This window comes from Rhinoraja longicauda, chromosome 3 (assembly GCF_053455715.1).
Source record: "Rhinoraja longicauda isolate Sanriku21f chromosome 3, sRhiLon1.1, whole genome shotgun sequence".
Classification (NCBI taxonomy): Eukaryota; Metazoa; Chordata; class Chondrichthyes; order Rajiformes; family Arhynchobatidae; genus Rhinoraja; species Rhinoraja longicauda.
Window position 1 is genome coordinate 18,051,256 of NC_135955.1, and position 18,557 is coordinate 18,069,812.

The 18,557-nt window shown below is 46.3% G+C and overlaps 1 protein-coding gene across 2 annotated transcripts in view; it reads right to left on the bottom strand.

The window, feature by feature from the left end:
- palld (palladin, cytoskeletal associated protein) overlaps nucleotides 1-18,557 on the bottom strand; it is a 203,553-nt gene that overhangs the window by 142,401 nt on the left and 42,595 nt on the right. Inside the window, exon 1 of one of the 2 annotated variants that reach the window (XM_078394860.1) lies at nucleotides 3,909-4,086. The exons of the other annotated variant lie outside the window; for it this stretch is intronic. Coding sequence (XP_078250986.1) covers nucleotide 3,909 — 1 coding nt within the window. The 5' untranslated portion in view covers nucleotides 3,910-4,086. Of the gene's footprint in view, nucleotides 1-3,908; nucleotides 4,087-18,557 lie in introns of those variants that run through there. 2 annotated transcript variants of the gene reach the window in all.

The window sequence follows — 18,557 nt, forward strand, 5'->3', positions numbered from 1 at the left end:
TCTAATCCACTCCCTAAACGCTAGAGCCAATTTTCAGAAGCCAATTAATCTACAAACCTGCACATCTTTGGGATGTGAGAGGAAACCGGAGCACCTGAAGGAAACCCAAGCAATCACAAGAAGAATGTGCAAACTTCACAGACAGCTCCCAAGGTCGGGATCGAACCCGGGTCTCTGGCGCTGTGAGGCAGCGGATCTACCTGCTGCGCCACTATGCCACCTTTGGAGTCACTAATGCTAAGGACTAAGGATGCTTATAGGTTAAAATTGACACGCTGTTACAGAAACCAAGGTGAATTGTCTGTGGAAAATGTAACCTAATTTCCATCTCCACAGAAGCAGTCCACACTGTTGAGTAATTCCAACATTTTCTACTTTCATTACTTTATATTCCAGTCAAACTTTGCATGCCTTCTCCAATGTCTCACTGTTGCTTATAGAATAGAGATCAGTGTTGCACAGTGTAGCCAATATCACCCAGTGAAATTTCACATTATTTGACAATTTAAACATTTTTCTCAAATGTATTTCCCATTAAAACGAGAAAATGTTGGCTCACTTGGCACAAACATTGTGGGCCAAAGGGCCCGTTCCTATGCTGTACTGTTCTATGTTCTATGTTTAGTTTAGTTCAGTTTAGTTTAGAGATACAGCGTGGAAACATGCCCAGTGGCCCACCAAGTTCGCACCGACCAACAATCACCCCGTACACTAATTCTATCCTACACTCTAGGGAGAATTTATAGAACCCAATTAACCTGCAAACCTGTACGTCTTTGGAATGTGGGAGGAGACCAGAGCACATGGAGAAAATCTAAGCGGTTACAGGGAGAACGTACAAAGTCTGTGCAGACAGCACCTGTAGCCCGGATCGATCCTGGATCTCTGGTGCTGTAAATCAGCAACTCTACTAAGTTTACCAGCAGCCAAGATTCATTCAGTCGTTGGGTCAATAGATGGTCAGTTGGGGCAACAGGAGGCTGATACCTGAGTCACCACATCCCAGAACCATTCACTCCCTCATTCCTTTATCAATGTTTTCCATAAATGGTGCATTAGCCTCCAACTTCATTATTCCCCGTGGCACGACATTCCAACTTTTTCCAACTGCTCTCAACGCAGGGAGGAATGTCTCCAAAGCTCTCTGCAAATTCACTCAGTGACTATTTTAAGTTTGTGATCTCACGCAACCTCGTTATCCGCAACCAGAGTAAAAAGAGTGATTTCCATTTATAAAACCCACTATCTTTTCATTCATCCTCCTCTTTTTCACCAGTGGAAACTCTTCCAAACCCCAAGGGTGGTTTGGAAGATTTAAAACGACTCTCTGCACTTCAGTCATCTGTAAATAGCAAGAGACAGCATAGTGCTTCTTTAGTTTTGTTTAAAGTTTTTAGAGGTATTGCATGGAAACAGGCCTTTCAGTCCACCGAGTCCACGCCAACCATCAATCACCCGTTCATACTAGTTCTGTTATCCCACATTCTCATCCACACCCTATACACTTTTTACAGAGGCCAATTAACCTACAAACATGCATGTCTTTGGGATGTGTGTGGAAACTGGAGCACCTGGAGGAAACCAGGTCACAGGGAGAACGTACACATTCCATGCAGACAGCACCCAAAGTCAAGATTGAACCCAGGTCTCTGGAGCTGTGAGGCAACAACTCCACCAGCTGCGCCACTGTGCCACCTCTTTAAGGTAAGGCATTCTTGACCAAAGAATATTTCTCTTTACCCAACTGTTCCGAGCATCGTCTACAATGCCCCTGTGAGCCCTTACCAACACCAAGTTGGGCTGAAGGCCTGTTGGCCTGTTTCCATGTTGTGTAGCTCTATTACTCCAGGATTCTATTCAGTATTATCAGTTCCAAAGCAACACCTCAAAAACATCAACTCAACAATGTAAGCTTCAAACAATAACTGCAGGACATCCCAAGCTGGAAAATCCATCTCGGGACGTTGCCATGCTAAAACTATCACTCAGCATATCCCAGGCATGAAACACCAGGAAACATCCAGCTGTTATCAGGCAACTGAACCATCCACTCACCAACTAGAGCACGGTCCTGAATTTTCGATAGGCACATGGTGAATCTGTGGAGTTCATTGCCACAGACAGCTGTGGAGGCTAAGTCAATGGATATTTTTAAGGCGGAGATTGATAGATTCTTGATTAATACGGGTGTCAGAGGTTATGGGGAGTAGGCAGGAGAATGGGGTTGAGGGGGAAAGATAGATCAGCCATGATTGAATGGCAGAGTAGACGATGGGCTGAATGGACTAAATCTGCTCCTTGATTTATGAACTTATGGAAGTGCAGGGAATAAAGAGATATGGATCACATGCAGGTAGAGATTAGTTTAATTTGCCATTATATTCGGCACAGACATGGTGGGCCAGAGGGCCTGTTACTGTGCTGTACTGTTCTTTATTCTATGCAAAAGCACTCATTTATAAGTTGTCAGGATGCTCAAACTCTTTGAATGGGCTACGGAGATATGACAGGCCTTCAGCTCACAGGACAAGGAGCACAGACTCCCATTTCTACACACGTCACATTGATTTATGGGGTAGCTAAGGGAGGGAGAGGGCCCTGCATGTATATAGTGCTCCTCTCAACAGCGAGATGTTCAATGTCATCCCAGAACCGTGGTGGTCAATCCTTACACAACATGATCCCTCACAAGGAAAGACACAAGGTGCTGGCATAATTTGGTGGGTCAGGCAGCATCCATGGAGAGGATGGACAGATGACATTTCAGGTTTGGACCCTTCTTCAGATTGAAGAAAGGTTCCAACCCGAAATGTCACCTATCCATGTTCACCTGGGGTGCTGCTTGACTCGAAGGTAGACACTAAATGCTGGAGTAACTCAGCGGGTCAGGCAGCATCTCTGGAGAGAAGGAATGGGGTGACGTTTCGGGTCGGGACCCTTCTTCGGTCTCGACCCGAAACGTCACCCATTCCTTCTCTCCAGAGATGTTGCCTGACCGGCTGAGTTACTCCAGCATTTTGTGTCTACCTTCGATTTAAACCAGCATCTGCAGTTATTTTTCCTACACATCACGCTGCTTGACTCGCCTAGTTCCTCCATCACCTTGTGTCTTTCCTTGATAAACCAGCATCTAGTTCCTTATCTCTACATGATCTCACACAAGGTTTGGGTTAGGGTCCAGCTCAGTCCTCAGCACTGCCCCTCTCACAGTGCGGCACTCCCTCAAAACAACCCCCTCATAGTGTAGCACTCCCTCAGTACTGCCCCTCCGACAGTGCGGCACTCTCTCAGTATTGCCACTCTGACAGCATGGCACTGCCTCGGTACCACCCCTGTGAACGTGTAGCACTCCCTGAGTAGCACCACAGACTGCATGGCGCTCCCTCAGCCTTGACCCCTTTAAGAAGTGGCATTCCCTCCACACTGCCTCCTGATCATACACCTCACAACACAAACACAGCATTTCGTGAATAAATACCTTCGATTTGTACCAGCATCTGCAGTTATTTTCTTATATACCTCACAACACAGAGTCGATGGGCCGAGTGGTCAAATTCCGCTCCTATGTCTCGTGCCTCATGGTCTAACCCTTCCTCAGCGCCTTATTCTGAGTGCCAGCCTACTTGTGGCTGATCAACTCATCGAACCTGCTCAACACTTCCTGAAGAACTGGTCTCTCCCGACCCCATCGCTGCCCCTTCACTAAAACTCTGCATTGGATTTTTCTTTCCTAAATATCCATCCCGATCTTTGCTTTTTGGGGAGCTGTGATATGAACAAGTTGTCAATGAGTTCTGGACTGTTCCCAAGCAGAAACTTAAACGAAAACAGGCTGCAAATCGAAACCGAATTGCTCAGTGGCGTAACAGCAATAAAGGACTGCTCAACAATGCGGTAGAGTCACTCACTGTCAGTTCCGGGAGTCCCGAACCAAGGCACACAGACAACAGCCACGTTCTCTCCCTGGGATAACTTCACAACGCAAGTGCGAGAAAGCAAGACCGAGGCAGACAGTTTGCAGGAAAGAAAAGGGCAGGCGGGCAGACCCGAGAACAGGAGAGTCTCATTTGATCCAGACAAGACCAACCCCCTTAGTCCCGGGCTGCTGCAAAGAACAAAGGTCTAAGCGAAAGGGGAATTTCAGCAGGAGGGAGGGAGGATCGGGTTTGGATTTCCCGACTGCATAAGACAGCTGTCGTGGTTAACTTGGACAGGGGAGGGGAGGGGTGGGGTGGGGTTGAGGCTGGTGGGGTTTAGAAGAGAGGGGGATTGGAAGTGCCAGCATCAAAATGTAATTCCTGGCCCACTGTCATGATGATACTAAAATGCACCAGAGACCCAGGTTGGATTCTGATTTTGGGTGCTGTCTGTGTGGACTTTGTACGTTTCCCCTGTGACCATATAGGTTTCCTCCCACTTCTCAAAGAGGTGCGGGTTTGTAGATTAATTGACCATCTGTTAATTGCCCCTGGAATGAATGAGAAAGTGGGGTAAGGTGGATAGAAACAAAGTGCTGGAGTAACTCAACGGGTCAAGCAGCATCTCTGACTGTAGGGTGGGGAGCGAAGAAAGCTGGAAAAGGGGAAAGGCAGGACGGCATGACAGGTAATAGCCGGACAAAGGCAAGAGGGGCTTTTTGATAGGCAGATGGTTGGAACAAAGATCTGCGATAAGAATAGGTCTGAGACAGGGTTGAAGAGTTTTCGTTTGGTTTTAGAGATACAACATGGAAACAGGTTCTTTGGCCCACCGAATCCATGCCAACCAACTATCACCCCACACACTAGGGACAATTTTACAGGATCCAATTAACCGACAAATCTGTACTTCTATGGGATGTGGGAGGAAACGGGAGCGCACGGAAAAAAAACCCATGCGGTCACAGGGGGAACGTACAAACTCCGGAAAGGCAGCGCCTGTAGTCAGGATCGAACCCGGGTCTCTGGCGCAGTAAGGAAGCGTCTCTACCGCTGCGCCACTGTGCCGCCCTGTTCTAGATGTACAGCGTGGAAACAGGCCCTTCGGCCCACCAAGTTCGCGCTGACCGGTGATCGCCTGTACACTAGTTCTATCCTACACACACACACACACACACGGGACGATGTAGAGAAGCTAATTAACCTGCACGTCTTTGGTACATTGTGGGTGTGGGTTGTGAAGCCAGAAAGAAGTGAGTTTGGGTCAGAACCTGGTCGTAGAGCAGGAGGGCAGCAGGAATCACAGAGGTGGAGCAGTGAGAGAGGCTCTCATGGAACTCCCGTCGGCGAAAGGAGGAGAATTTCTTTTGTACTAGGCAAGAATGGGGAGATTTTGTAGTGGAGCAGTTGAAATGTAGACATAAAGAACTGCGGATACTGGCTTATAACAAAGGATACAAAGTGCTGGAGTAACTCAGCGGGTCAAACAAAATCGGTGGAGAACATGAACTGCTGATGTTTTGGGTCGGGACCTTTCTTCAGACTGACTGAAGTCGAGCAAATGATGTGTAGAAAGAAACATACAGATGCTGGTTTACACCGAAGATAAACACAAAGTGCTGGAGTAACTCGGAGGGCCAGGCAGTATCTCTGGAGAAAAATAATTGGGCTGAAGAAGGGTTACCCACCCAGAACGTCACTCACCCTTTTTCTCCAGAGACGCAGAGTTACTCCAGCACTTTGCGTCTAACTCGAGTAAGTGATGGGGGACAGAGAGGAGGGGTGATTGGCAGATGGGTTTACTTGAAATTCACTCCCTTCTCATTTTCCCCCACCCCCCTTCTGTCTTCTGTCTCTATTCAGCCTCTGGCGCTCCAGAGAAAACAATCCAAGTTTCAACAATACATGTATGGGGGCGGCACAGTGGAGCAGCGGTAGAGTTGCTAACTTACAGCGCCAGAGACCCCGGTTTTATTCTGACTATGGGTGCTGTCCATATGGAATTTGCATGTCCTCTCTGTGATGTGCAGGTTTGTAGGTTAATTAGCTTCTGTCTGAAAATGTGAATTTTCCCTGGAATGTAGGATAGTGCAAGTCAACGGGGTGATAATTCTTTGGCGCGGACTTGGTGGGCCGAAGGGCCTGTTTCCGCACTGTATCTCCAAAGTCTAAAGTCCAAAGTTTGTGTAAACTATCGCAAGGGCTAATGCCGTCAGATCCAGGCAGCATTCTGGTAAACCTCTCCAAACCACCACATCAGACCTGTAATGGGACAACCAGAACTGTACTCAACACTCTGAAATAACCAATCTTCTTTGGCTCAGGCCAATCCACTGAATCACAACTGAGGCAATAGGATAGACACAAAATGCTGGAGTAACTCAGCAGGACAGGCAGCATCTCTGGATAGAAGGAATGGGTAATGTTTCGGGTTGAGACCCTTCTTCAGACCTGCCATAGATCAGCCATGATTAAATGGTGGAGTAGACTCAATTGGCCAAATGGCTTACTACTGCTCCAATGACATGAACTTATGAAGCCTGTTAACTGAGAGAAATAAGCCGTTCCTGAGTCTGGTGGTGTGCGTGCTTTCGATTTTCTGTAGCTTCGGCCTGATAAGAGCATAGAGAAGAAGGAATGACCGGGTGGGACAAGTCTTTGATTAAGTTGGTTGCTTTTATGAGGTAATGTGAAGTGTAGATGGAGTCAATTGTGGGGAGGCTGGTCGGTGCGATGGACTGGGCTACTTGATAGGTTTCCATTTATATCCCCTCTGCCTGTTTTGTTGATCACCTTAAACCTGCGTCCTTGCTTACTGAATCATCAATCAGTGGAGACTGACACTTCTCTGGAAAAATCCCTCCTGATTTGATCGTTTCCATGAAATCTCCATGAACCATCTTTTCCCTGTGGTTTCCCTGGAACTCAGTGAGTCCCACCTTCCTGGCAGTGACTTCTCAATACGCGGAGTGCTAGTAGCAAGTTCGGAGAAACTTTTGGCAATCGCACCCACGCAGAGTCCATGCTCCTTGAAGTAGAACAAACTCCCATCTGTGCTCAGCCCAATTTAGAAAATTAGGCTTAATTGGATCAAATTGGGGAATTTAATTTGGAATCTCGATCTCTGCTGATCAGCAACAACTCAGGGCAGCAAGCCGATTGTGCATTTGAAACATTCAGCCTCAGAGCTCCAGTGCTGTGCCTTCTAGTATTTGACATTGCAATAAAATGGCAAATAGGCATCAATCGGTTTCAATTCACCTCCACTGGACAGACACAAAATACTGGAGTAACTCAGCAGGTCAGGCAACATCTCTGGAGAAAAGGACTAGATGATGTTTCGGGTCGAGATCCTTCTTCAGACATACCTTGAGGAGATTTTGCAGTGGAGCAGCCAAAATGTGTAGGAAGGAACTGCAGATTACACCGAAGATAGACACAAAATGCTGAAGTAACTCAGCAGGTCAGGTAGCATCTCTGGAGAAAAGGAATAGGTGAAGTTTTGGGTCGTGACTTGAAGAGTGTGAAGAAGGGTCTCGACCCGTAACGTCAAGTATTCCTTTTCTCCAGAGATGCTGCCTGATCCACTGGATTAATCTTTGATTATAGGAGGTCCTGAAGGACCTCCGGGTGAGTATGAAGCATCACAACAGCATATGGTTCAAGACCCTGGGAGCCAGGTCCCAATGTTACAAAATGGTCAATGGCAAATGCAACACACTCCCAAGTCCAAAGATCGGAGACAACTTCACCTGTGGAAGCTGCGGAAGGGTCTGCCTGTCAAGGATGGGCCTAGTTAGCCACAGCAGAAAATGCAACCAGATGAAACATTCCACTCTCCAAGCAGATCAACTTCAAAGCCGCACCATCATCTCTTACAGATGGACTGGTGCCAACAAAATAGGAAAATGGTAGAAAAGGAGCTAAAATGATATCTGCCCTGCAATTCACACCTCCAGATTCAGGGACTTTCTGCCCAGCTGTTATCAGGCAACCTAACCATCCTATTATCAACTAGAGAGTGTTCCTGAGCTGCTATCTACCTCACTTGAGACCCTTGGACTATCTTTAATCGGACTTTATCTTACACTATACATTATTCCCTTTATCACGTAGCTGTACACTGTGGATAGCTTGATTGTAATCATGAATAGCCTTTCCGCTGACTGGATAGGACGCAACAAATGAGCTTTTTACTGTACTTCAGTGCACGTGACACTAAACGAAACTAAACTGTGAAGATAGACACAAAATGCTGCAGCAGCTCAGCAGGACAGTCAGCACCTCCAGAGAAAAGGAATGGGTGACGTTTTGGGTCGAGACCTTTCTTCAGACTGAGAGTCAGGGAAGAAGGAAACTAGAGGGATGAAAAGATATAGAGCTTTCCCTCTCCCCTGACTCTCAGGCGTGTAGAAGCTATCACATATTTACCGAGACAGCAAACCACAAGAGAGGGAGGTCAGGTAAGGACTGTGTTTGGCCACAGCTAAAGTTTTAGTCCACAGGAAGGATATGGTAACATTAGAATAGGAGCAGAGATTAACATGGATGGTGCCAGAACTGGAGAATTATAGCTGTGCAGAGGGACACGAGGCTGGGTTTGCTTTACTGAAATAAGTAGTGCTTTTTTTTTGTAGACGTGAAAGTGCCAGTTCACACATCATTCCTTGTTGTTAGTGTCTCGGGCACATCATTGTCCTATAAGCCGCTTACGCTGTTTAAGCGCCTGACCGCCTAACTTAATTAATGCATTTTATTTTCAGTGCTATTTTTTGTGATGCTGTGTACCGATAAAGCCTACCAGCCCCTCGAAAACACTAAAAATTAGATTTTCAAATCTTGAATATTACAAAAATATTAGAAAAGTTTAAGAAATAAAGAAAGCTTGAGGGGAGATTCAACTGAGGTGTATAATAATATTATGAGAGTCTTGAACAGGCTGTAACATTAGATAGACGCAGAGTACTGGAGTAACTCAGTTTCCGATGGAAAACCTTCACATTAGGTTAGCTCAAGGCTCCGGTCAAGTGCTGGGAAATGGGTCTAACCTAAACCCCACTTAGGTTAGCATGGATACAATGGGCTGAACAGATTCCCTTCTGTCCCATAACATAGAACATAGAAAAGTACAGCACAGGAATAGACCCTTCAGCCCACAATGTCTGTGTCAAAAATGATGCCAAGATAAACTAATCTCCTCTGCTTGCACATGACCCATATCCCTCCATTCCCTGCATATCCATGTGCCTATCTAAAAGCCTCTTAAATGTCACTATCATATCTATCTGGTTGAAAACCAAATTCCTAGGAGTAAATAAAACCAACGACTTCTCCTGGACCACCCATATTGAAGCAACTACCAAGAAAGCATAACAATGTCTCTACTTCTTAAGAAGGCTTAGGAAGTTCAATATGTCCCCAACAACCCTCAACAACATCTACAGATGCCCCGTAGAAAGCATTTTATTGAGATGCATCACAGCTTGGTTTGGGAACAGCTCCATCCAAGACAGCAAGAAATTGTAGCAAATTGTGGATGAAGTTCAGACCATCACACGAACCAACCTCCCTTCCATTGACTCAATTTACACTTCACGCTGCCTCGGCAAGGTCACTAGCATAATCAAGGATAAGTCGCACTCTGGCCACTCCCTCTTCACTCCTCTCTCATCAGCAAAAGGTATAGGAGTCTGAAAACGCACACCTCCAGATTCACGGACAGTTTCTGCCCAGTTGTTATCAGGCAATTGAACTATCCTACTGCAACCAGAGAGCAATTCTGAACTACTATCTACCTCATTGGTGACCCTCGGAGTATCTTTGATTGGACTTTACTGGCTTTACCTTTCACTAAATGTTATTCCCTTATCATGTATCTGTACACCGTGAATGGGGTGAATGAAACTACATGCAGTACTCCAAATACGACCTTACCAAGACTGATAAAGCTGCATCATGTAGAAACAAGTAACTGCAGATGCTGATTTAGACTCTAGACTTTAGAGATACAGCACGGAAACAGGCCCACTGAGTCCGTGACGACTTGCGATCATCTGTACACGAGCACTATCCTACAAGCTAGGGACAATTTTACAACTTACCAAAGTCAATTGACCTACAAACCTGTACATCTTTGGAGTGTGGGAGGAAGCCGAAGCACCCCGAGAAACCCACACAGTCACAAGGAGAATGTTCAAACTCCGTACAGACAGGACACATAGTCAGAATCGAACCCGGGTCTCTGCCGCTGCGAGGCAGGAACTCTACCGCTGCGCCACTGTGCCGCCTGTAAATGTTTCTGATTCCCTGCTTGTCTAAGAGGCCGAGAATGGTCCCCATGCATTCCAAGCGGCATTCCCACGGATCTCACTAGCTCTAGAGTTGCAATGTGAGTTCACTTTAGGTGTCAGACATTTGATCACAGGTTACATTTCAGGTATGTTCCTATTTAAGCATTTCTTAATTTCTTCCCTTACCCAGCCCAAATGTAAGCACTAATTTCTTTGTAATGTTAGAGTTGTCTACCTTTTTTGGATGAATTCCCAGAAGATTAATCATGTGAATTTATACGTGGTCTCTTCTGCCATTGTTCACCTGTCGTTGTGGCATAAGCCAATTGGAATCAAGAGCACAATTGAATCCTTGTCCAATTGGACAATAACACCCAAATCATTGTCCCATTGGATGATTAGTGTCTCCCAGCCAACCAGTTCAGAGTTCCGGAATTATGAAAACAGATTTGGGCCATTGCTGGTTGAACTAGTTCCTTGCAGACACAATGACCTGCAGATGCTGGTTTAAAATAAAAGAAATAAAGTCATGGAGTAACTCAACAGGACAGGCAGTATCTCTGGAGAACATGGATAGGTGGTGTTTTGGGTCACGACCCTCCTTCGGATTGATTGTTGTGGGGGGAGAATGCTGGAAGAGAGGTGGGGATGGGACAAAGCCTGGCGAGTGATAGGTGGGTAGTGGTGAGGGGTGGAAGGATTTGAATGACAGATGGGTGAACAAAGGCCAGAGATGAAAGGACAGAAAGCTGTGAGATAAGGAAATAAGGAGAGAAGAAGTGTTGAATGTGAAGACAGATGAAGAGATATTGGTTCATGGGGAAGGGAAAAGTGGGGTGAGATTGTGCAAGAAATGGGTGCACAATGATGTGGAGGAGAAAAAAAGTTAAGGGAGGTGCTTTTGTAATAATAATAATAATAATAATAATACATTTATTTTATATAGCGCTTTTCAGGATACTCAAAGACGCTTTACAGAGCAAACAAGACATAAAAACAAACAAACAAACAAAAGATTTGTCCTGACGGAGAAGCGGCGAACAAACAGCGCCAGCGTCCTCCCCCGTCAGGGTCCGGCAGTAAACAATAAAGAACACAAGACACACAATTACAATTTAACACAAACAACCATCACAGTGATTGCTCCAGGCACACCCTCACTGTGATGGAAGGCAAAGAAAAGTCTTATCTCCTCCTCAGTCTTCTCCCGTGGTCAGGCAGTCAAACTGCTGCCTCGAGGCGATCGAGGCTCCCGACTTTTGAAGCCCCCGCCGGGCGATGGAAAGTCCCAGGCCGAGCCGAGCAGGCCGATGAAGGTCCTAAGCCCCCACCGGGCAATGGAAAGTGCCGCGGCCAAGCCGCGCAGGGCGATGAAGGTCCTGCGAGCGGGTCGATCGAACCTCGCGCTTCGGGGCGGTCGAAGCTGCTACGGCTGGAGCTCCCGAAAGCCGGTCGCCAGCCAGGGACCTGCGAGCTCCCGATGTTACGGTCTGCAGGGCCCACGGCCGAAGCCTCCGAGATGGTAAGTCCTGGCCCTGCAACCGGAGTCTTCAAGGTCGATCCTAGCTGGAGGCCGCCAACTCCACAGTGTTAGGCCGTAGAGTGAACGGAGATACAACACGATAAAGGTCGCATCTCCGTTGAGGAGGAGATTAGAAAAAAAGGTTTCCCCCACCCCCCCCCCACCACCCCCCCCCCACATATACAGAGCTAAAAATAAATCAAAACATACATTTAAACGATAACAATAGACAAGGACAAAAAAAGACAGAGAGACTGCCGGTGAGGTGGGTTAGATACCTAAAATTGGAGAATTCAATGTTCGTACCGTTGGGTTTTAAGGTACCCGTGGAATATGAGGTGCTGTTCTTCCAGTTTGTGTGTGGTCTCACTCTGGCAATGGAGGAGGCCCAGGACAGAACAGTCAGTGTGGGATGGGGGAGGGGGAGTTAAAATGTGCGCTGTATAATAGCTCCACTCAAAAAACATTTCATTGGCTGTGAAGTAATTTGGGACATTCTGGGAAAGGAAATGGCAGGCATTTAGTTCATCCTTGCCAATATTGTTGACTAATAAATGACTGGTTCAGAAAAAGCGAACAAAAACACACAGAGTCTGGTTTTAATAACTGGGTCTAGAATTTCAAATTCCGGAGTGTTTCATTTCAACTCAATACTAATTGGATTTTTCCTGATGAGAACCATTCTGAGAATTTGATTGGAAATTTCCTGTTACTGGGTGCTCCTGTGACAGGGTATCCTTGCTGGAACAGAGCCGGATTGGGGTGTTTATCAATGGGTTGTCCACTTGGACAATCACACCCAAATCATTGTCCATTTGAATGATTTCTGTCACCCAGCCAACTAGTTCATAGTTCCTGAATTATGAAAGCAGATAGTCATAGAGTCAGCATGGAAACAGGCCCATTGGCCCAACTTGCCCACACCAACCAACTACAGTAGTCCCACCTGCCTGCATTTTATCCTATCCATGTACCTGCCTAAATATTTCTTAAATGTTGCGATGGTACCTGCCTCAACTACCTCCTCCAGCACGTTGTTCCATCCACCCACCACCCTTTGTGTAAAAATGTTACTCCTCGGGTTCCTTTTAAATCCTTCCCCTTCTCTTTAAACCTATGTCCTCTGGTTCTTGACTCCCCTACTCTGGGCAAGAGACTATGTGCGTTTACCCGATCTATTCCTCTCACGATTTTGTACATTTCTATAAGATTACCTATAAGATTGGGTCATTGAGGCTTTTTTAATTAGTTCCATGTAGACAGAAGATGCTGGTTTACAAGAGAAGTTGGTTTATCCAGTCATTCCTTCTCTACTCCAATTCGGCAGAAAGTACAGAAGCTTGAAAGCGTGCACCATGAGACCCAGGGATAGATTCTTCTCCTCTGTTATCAGGCTTCTGAATGGTCCTTTCATCATGTGCAGCCCAATTCACCTCTACCCCATTGTGGACATTGGACTTTGTCTGTAGAACTGGTGTGCTACAATGCTGAGAACTATATTCTACATCCTCTCTTCCCTTTTGCTCGATCTGTTGATCTGTTGTACTTGAGTTTAAATTGATTTATTTATGGTATATCTGATCTGTTTGGACAGCATAGAAAAACAAAGCACTGTACCTTGGTACATATGGCAATAATAAACCTAAACCCTCTCGAGGGCTATCATCATTTTGTGCACTTTAATTAAATCTCCTGACAGGATGGTTTGTTCCAAAGAAAACAGTGGTGCAGTGGTAGAATTGCTGCCTTGCAGACCCGGGTTCGATCCTGACTATGGGTGCTGTCTGTATGGAATTTGTACGTTCTCCCTGTGATCATGTGGGTTTTCTCTGGTTTCCTCCCACATTTCAGACATGCAGGTTTGTAGGTTAATTGGTTTCTGTAAATTGTCCCTGGCGTGTAGGATAGAACTAATATATGGGTGATCACTGGACAGCATGGACTCGATGGATTGAAGGCTTGTTTTGACGCTATATCCCTAAAATAATGTAAAACAACCTCAGCTCAAACAGTCTCTCCTCAGAACTGGCAACACCCTCGTAAATCTCCTCTGCTCTCTCTCTCTCTCCAGTTCAATCTGCTTACTGGAGGGATATGGATCATATGCAGGCAGAGGAGATTAGTTTAACCCGGCATCATGTTTGGCACGGACATTGTGGCCGAAGGGCCTGTTGCTGTGCTTTTCCATGTTCTATGTTTGCTGTAATGGTAACCAGAGTACAATGCAAGCAGTGCCTTGGTACAGAAGATAGCCCTTGCCATTCAAGTGATCCGAGTTCGATTCCAACCTCTGGCACTGTGTGTGGAGTTTGCATGTCTTTGGGATGTGGGAGGGAAACCGGAACGCATGGTGCGGAAACCATGAGTCATAGTCATAGTCATAGTCATAGATCCATACAGCCATAGTTCCAGCATCTATAGTTCCTTCCTAAAGACAGGGAATTAAAGACCAGTTAGCCTGACATCGGTGGTGGGGAAGATGCTGGAACCAATTGTTAAAGAGGTAATAACGGCGCATTTGGATAGCGGTAAAAGGATTGGTCCAAGTCAGCATGGATTTATGAAGGGGAAATCCTGCTTGACTAATCTTCTGGAATTCTTTGAGGATGTGACAAGTAAAATGGATGAAGGAGAGCCAATGGATGTAGTGTATCTACTTTCAAAAAGCTTTTGATAAGGTCCCACACGGGAGGATGGTGAGCAAAATTAGAGCACATGGTATTGGGGGTAGGGTATTGACATGGATAGAGAATTGGTTGGCAGACAGGAAGCAAAGAGTAGGAATAAACGGGTCCTTTTCAGAATGGCAGGCAGTGGAGAGTGGAGTGCTGCAAGGCTCGGTACTAGGGCCGCAACTATTTATAATATATATTAATGATTTGGATGATGGAATTAGAAGTAACACTAGCAAGTTTTCAGATGACGCAAAGCTGGGTGGCAGTGTGAACTGCGAAGAGGATGTTCGGAGGTTGCAGGGTGACTTGGACAGGTTGAATGAGGGGGCAGATGCATGGCAGATGCAGTATAATGTAGATAAATGTGAGGTTATCCACTTTGGCGGCAAAAATAAGAAGGTAGATTATTATCTCAATGGTGTCAGATTAGGTAAAGGGGAAATGCAATGAGGCCTTGGTGTCCTTGTACACCAGTCACTGAAAGTAAGCGTGCAGGTATAGCAGGCAGTGAAGAAAGCTAATGGCATCACAAAATGCTGGAGTAACTCAGCAGGTCAGGCAGCATCTAGGAGAGAGGGAATGGGTGACGTTTCGGGTCGAGACCCTTCTTCAGACTGATGTCAGGGGGGCGGGACAAAGAAAGGATATAGGTGGAGAAAGGAAGACAGTGGGAGAACTGGGAAGGGGGAGGGGGAAAGGGAAGAGAGGGACAGAGGAACTATCTAAAGTTGGAGAAGTCAAAAGTTAATGGCATGTTGGCCTTCATAAAGAGAGGATTTGAGTACAGGAGCAAAGAAGTCCTTCTGCAGTTGTATAGGGCCCTGGTGAGACCACATCTGGAGTGTTGTGTGCAGTTTGGGTCTCCTAATTTGAGGAAGGACGTCCTTGCTATTGAGGCAGTGCAGCGTAGGTTCATGAGGTTAATCCCTGGGTTGGAGGGACTGTCATATGAGGAAAGATTGGAAAGACGGCTTGTATTCACTGGAGTTTAGAAGGATGAGAGGGGATATTATAGAGACGTATAACGTTATAAAAGGACTTGACAAGCTAGATGCAGGAAAAATGTTCCCAATGTTGGGGGAGTCCAGAACCAGGGGACACAGTCTAAGAATAAAGGGGAGTCCATTTAAAACTGAGGTGAGAAGAAACTTTTTCACCCAGAGAGTTGTGAATTTGTGTAATTCCCTGCCACAGAAGGCTGTGGAGGCCAATTCACTGGATGAATTTAAAAGATAGTTAGATAGAGCTCTAGGGGCAAGTGGAATCAAGGGATATGGGGAGAAGGCAAGCACAGGTTACTGATTGTAGATGATCAGCCATGGTCACAATGAATAGCGGTACTGGCTCAAAGGGCCAAATGGCCTCCTCCTGCTCCTATTTTCTATGTCTATGTCTATGTTTATGTCTATGTCTAAACAGCCATAGTCATAGAGTCAAAGAGCCATCGAGTCAGAGAGCCACAGTCATGGAGTCACGGTCATAGTAATAGGGTCATAGAGTCAAAGAGTCTGAGAGGTACGGTCACTGAGTCAGAGAGTCTTAGACCCACACAGCATGGACGTTAGCCCTTCAGTCCAACTCGTCCATGCCGACCAAGATGACTCATCTAAGTTTTTTGCATTTGCCCGCATTTGGTCCATATCTCTCTACATTTTTGGAGAAACAAGGAAGAAGCATCCCAACAACTATTCATGCTCTCCAGATGCTACCTGATCCACTGAGTTACTCCAACACATTATGTTTTTATTTTCCCAATGAACATTTTCTATCCACGTACCTGTCCAAGTGTACTTGTCTAAGTGTAGTACTGCCTCAACTACCTCCTCTGACAACTCGTTCCATATACCCTAACCCTCTAAGTGATCAACTACCTTCCACCCCACAACCATCCCGAGGCTTGGTGACGTTCCCTGCAATTGGATGCTTTTGAGGAAGTGCACTGCCCTGCATTTCTTGCAACCTCATGATGATTGACTTTACAATGGGGGGTTGGGCTGGGGTGGTGGAGGCGGGGTGAGCAGGACCCAGGGCAAGGTGTCACACTCTAGCCTTGGCTGTGTCACCTGCTGCAAGGGGCAGCGGGTATGTTGTTGCCCCAGCTGCCCGCGGGACCGTGACTCGTTGTGCCTGTTTGATCAGCTGCTGCTGTGTGAGGCAGGGAGCAGGGCTGCTATGCCTGTAATGTGCAGCCCTTGGGATGATTGTGTGTAGAGGCTGCCGGGGTCAGGCATCCGGGCTGCTCCTGTCTGCCACAGCAGTGACCTGAGGCGGCATGTGCACACACACACACATGCGCACACGCACATCACACATGCGCACGCACACACGCACACACACATAAACACGTGCGTGCGCACATGCACACACACACCCATGCACACACACAGACACATGCACACACACACACGCAAGCACACAGACAGGGAGAGACACAGACAGACATACGCACACACACGCACACACATACGCACACATATACGCACACACATCGAGTCAAGGAGAGACAAAGTCAGAGGCACATAGACAGAGGGAGAGAGACACACACAGACACACACCCACAGTCAGGGAGACACAGACACAGAGAGACACAGACCGACAGACGCTCATACACACAGAATCAGGGAAAGACACAATTTGAGGCATAGAAATAGATAGAGGGAGCCACAGACAGATAGAGTGACACACACACATCCACAGTCAGAGAGAGACACAGAGTCGCAGAGAGAGACACAGACAGACGTACGTACACACACACACACACACACACACACACACACACACACACACACAGGGAGAGACACACATGAATGTAAATGCATGTACATATGCATGCAGTCTCACATGCACAAATGCATACAGTCTCACGCACATAAATGCATCATGTGAACACACGCACACACGACTCAAATGCATGCATGTGCGCTGCACCCACACACATACACAGACCTGCGCATGCACGCACACGGTACACACACGCAATGAGAAGAGCGCATACACTCAGTAGGATGCACGTTCATACACTCTCTTAAACACACACAAATACAAGCAGAAGAAGGGTTCCGACCCTAAACGCCACCCAATGTTTTCTTCACAGAAGCTGCCTGACCCGCTGGGTTACTCCAGCACTTGTGTCTACCTTTGCTGTAAACCAACATCTGCAGTTCATTCCTACGCACAAATACAAAGATACAGTGGCAAATAGAGACTTACACACTCAAAAACAGGCACACAAACCCACACACAAATGGACAGACATGTTCAGACATAGACATATACAGACATTGGGTGAAAGTATACATACACCGATAAACACAATCAAATGGGCATGTACGCACAGAGGGATAAATGTTCACACAAATGGGCAGAAAGCTTATCGCTTTGTAAATACTGAAAGGCTGGACATTTTCGATGTGTTGCCATGTCAATTATCTGAGGTTGATAGATTATAAACAAAATGAGCTGCCGAATAAGAAAAGCCATAATTCCACATTATTCGTTGCGCTCCATGCCAAAATAGAAATCTCTCAGTAAATCTTGAACTTAGAAATCTGCTGACATTTGCTGAGTTAATAGACTTTGAAAACCCAAGAGTCAGCAGCCGTTTACAAACAAAACCCTGCCCAGCAGCCTGGTGACCTTTACTGCTTTTAATAGACCATTATCCTGCCTCAATTAGACCACTTAACAGTATAACAGTATAACAGAGCTTTATTTGTCGTTCGGTACCGAAGTACCGAACGAAACTACATAGCAGTCATTGAGTTGTAGAGTCATCCAGCTTGGAAACAGGCCCTTCAGCCCAACGTCCACACCGACCAACATGTCCGATCCACACTAGTCCCAACTGCGTCCATTTGTCCCATATTCTTCTAAACCAGTCCTATCCAAGTACCTGTCTAATATGACATTTTTTATCATAGATGGCGAAGCGCTCAATGTGTTGAAGGGGTGGGGGTTGGTTAGTTCTTGGGTTTTGATGGCTCCCTTGCATTCCTGACCATCATTTGGGCTTGCATTAGAAGACCGATGCTCCAGGCTACCTTTAGTTAAATGAGTCTGAAGAAGGGTGCCAACCCGAAACGACACCTATCCTTTTTCTCCAGAGATGCAGGCTGTCCCACTGAGTTACTCCAGCACCTGGTGTCTATCTTTG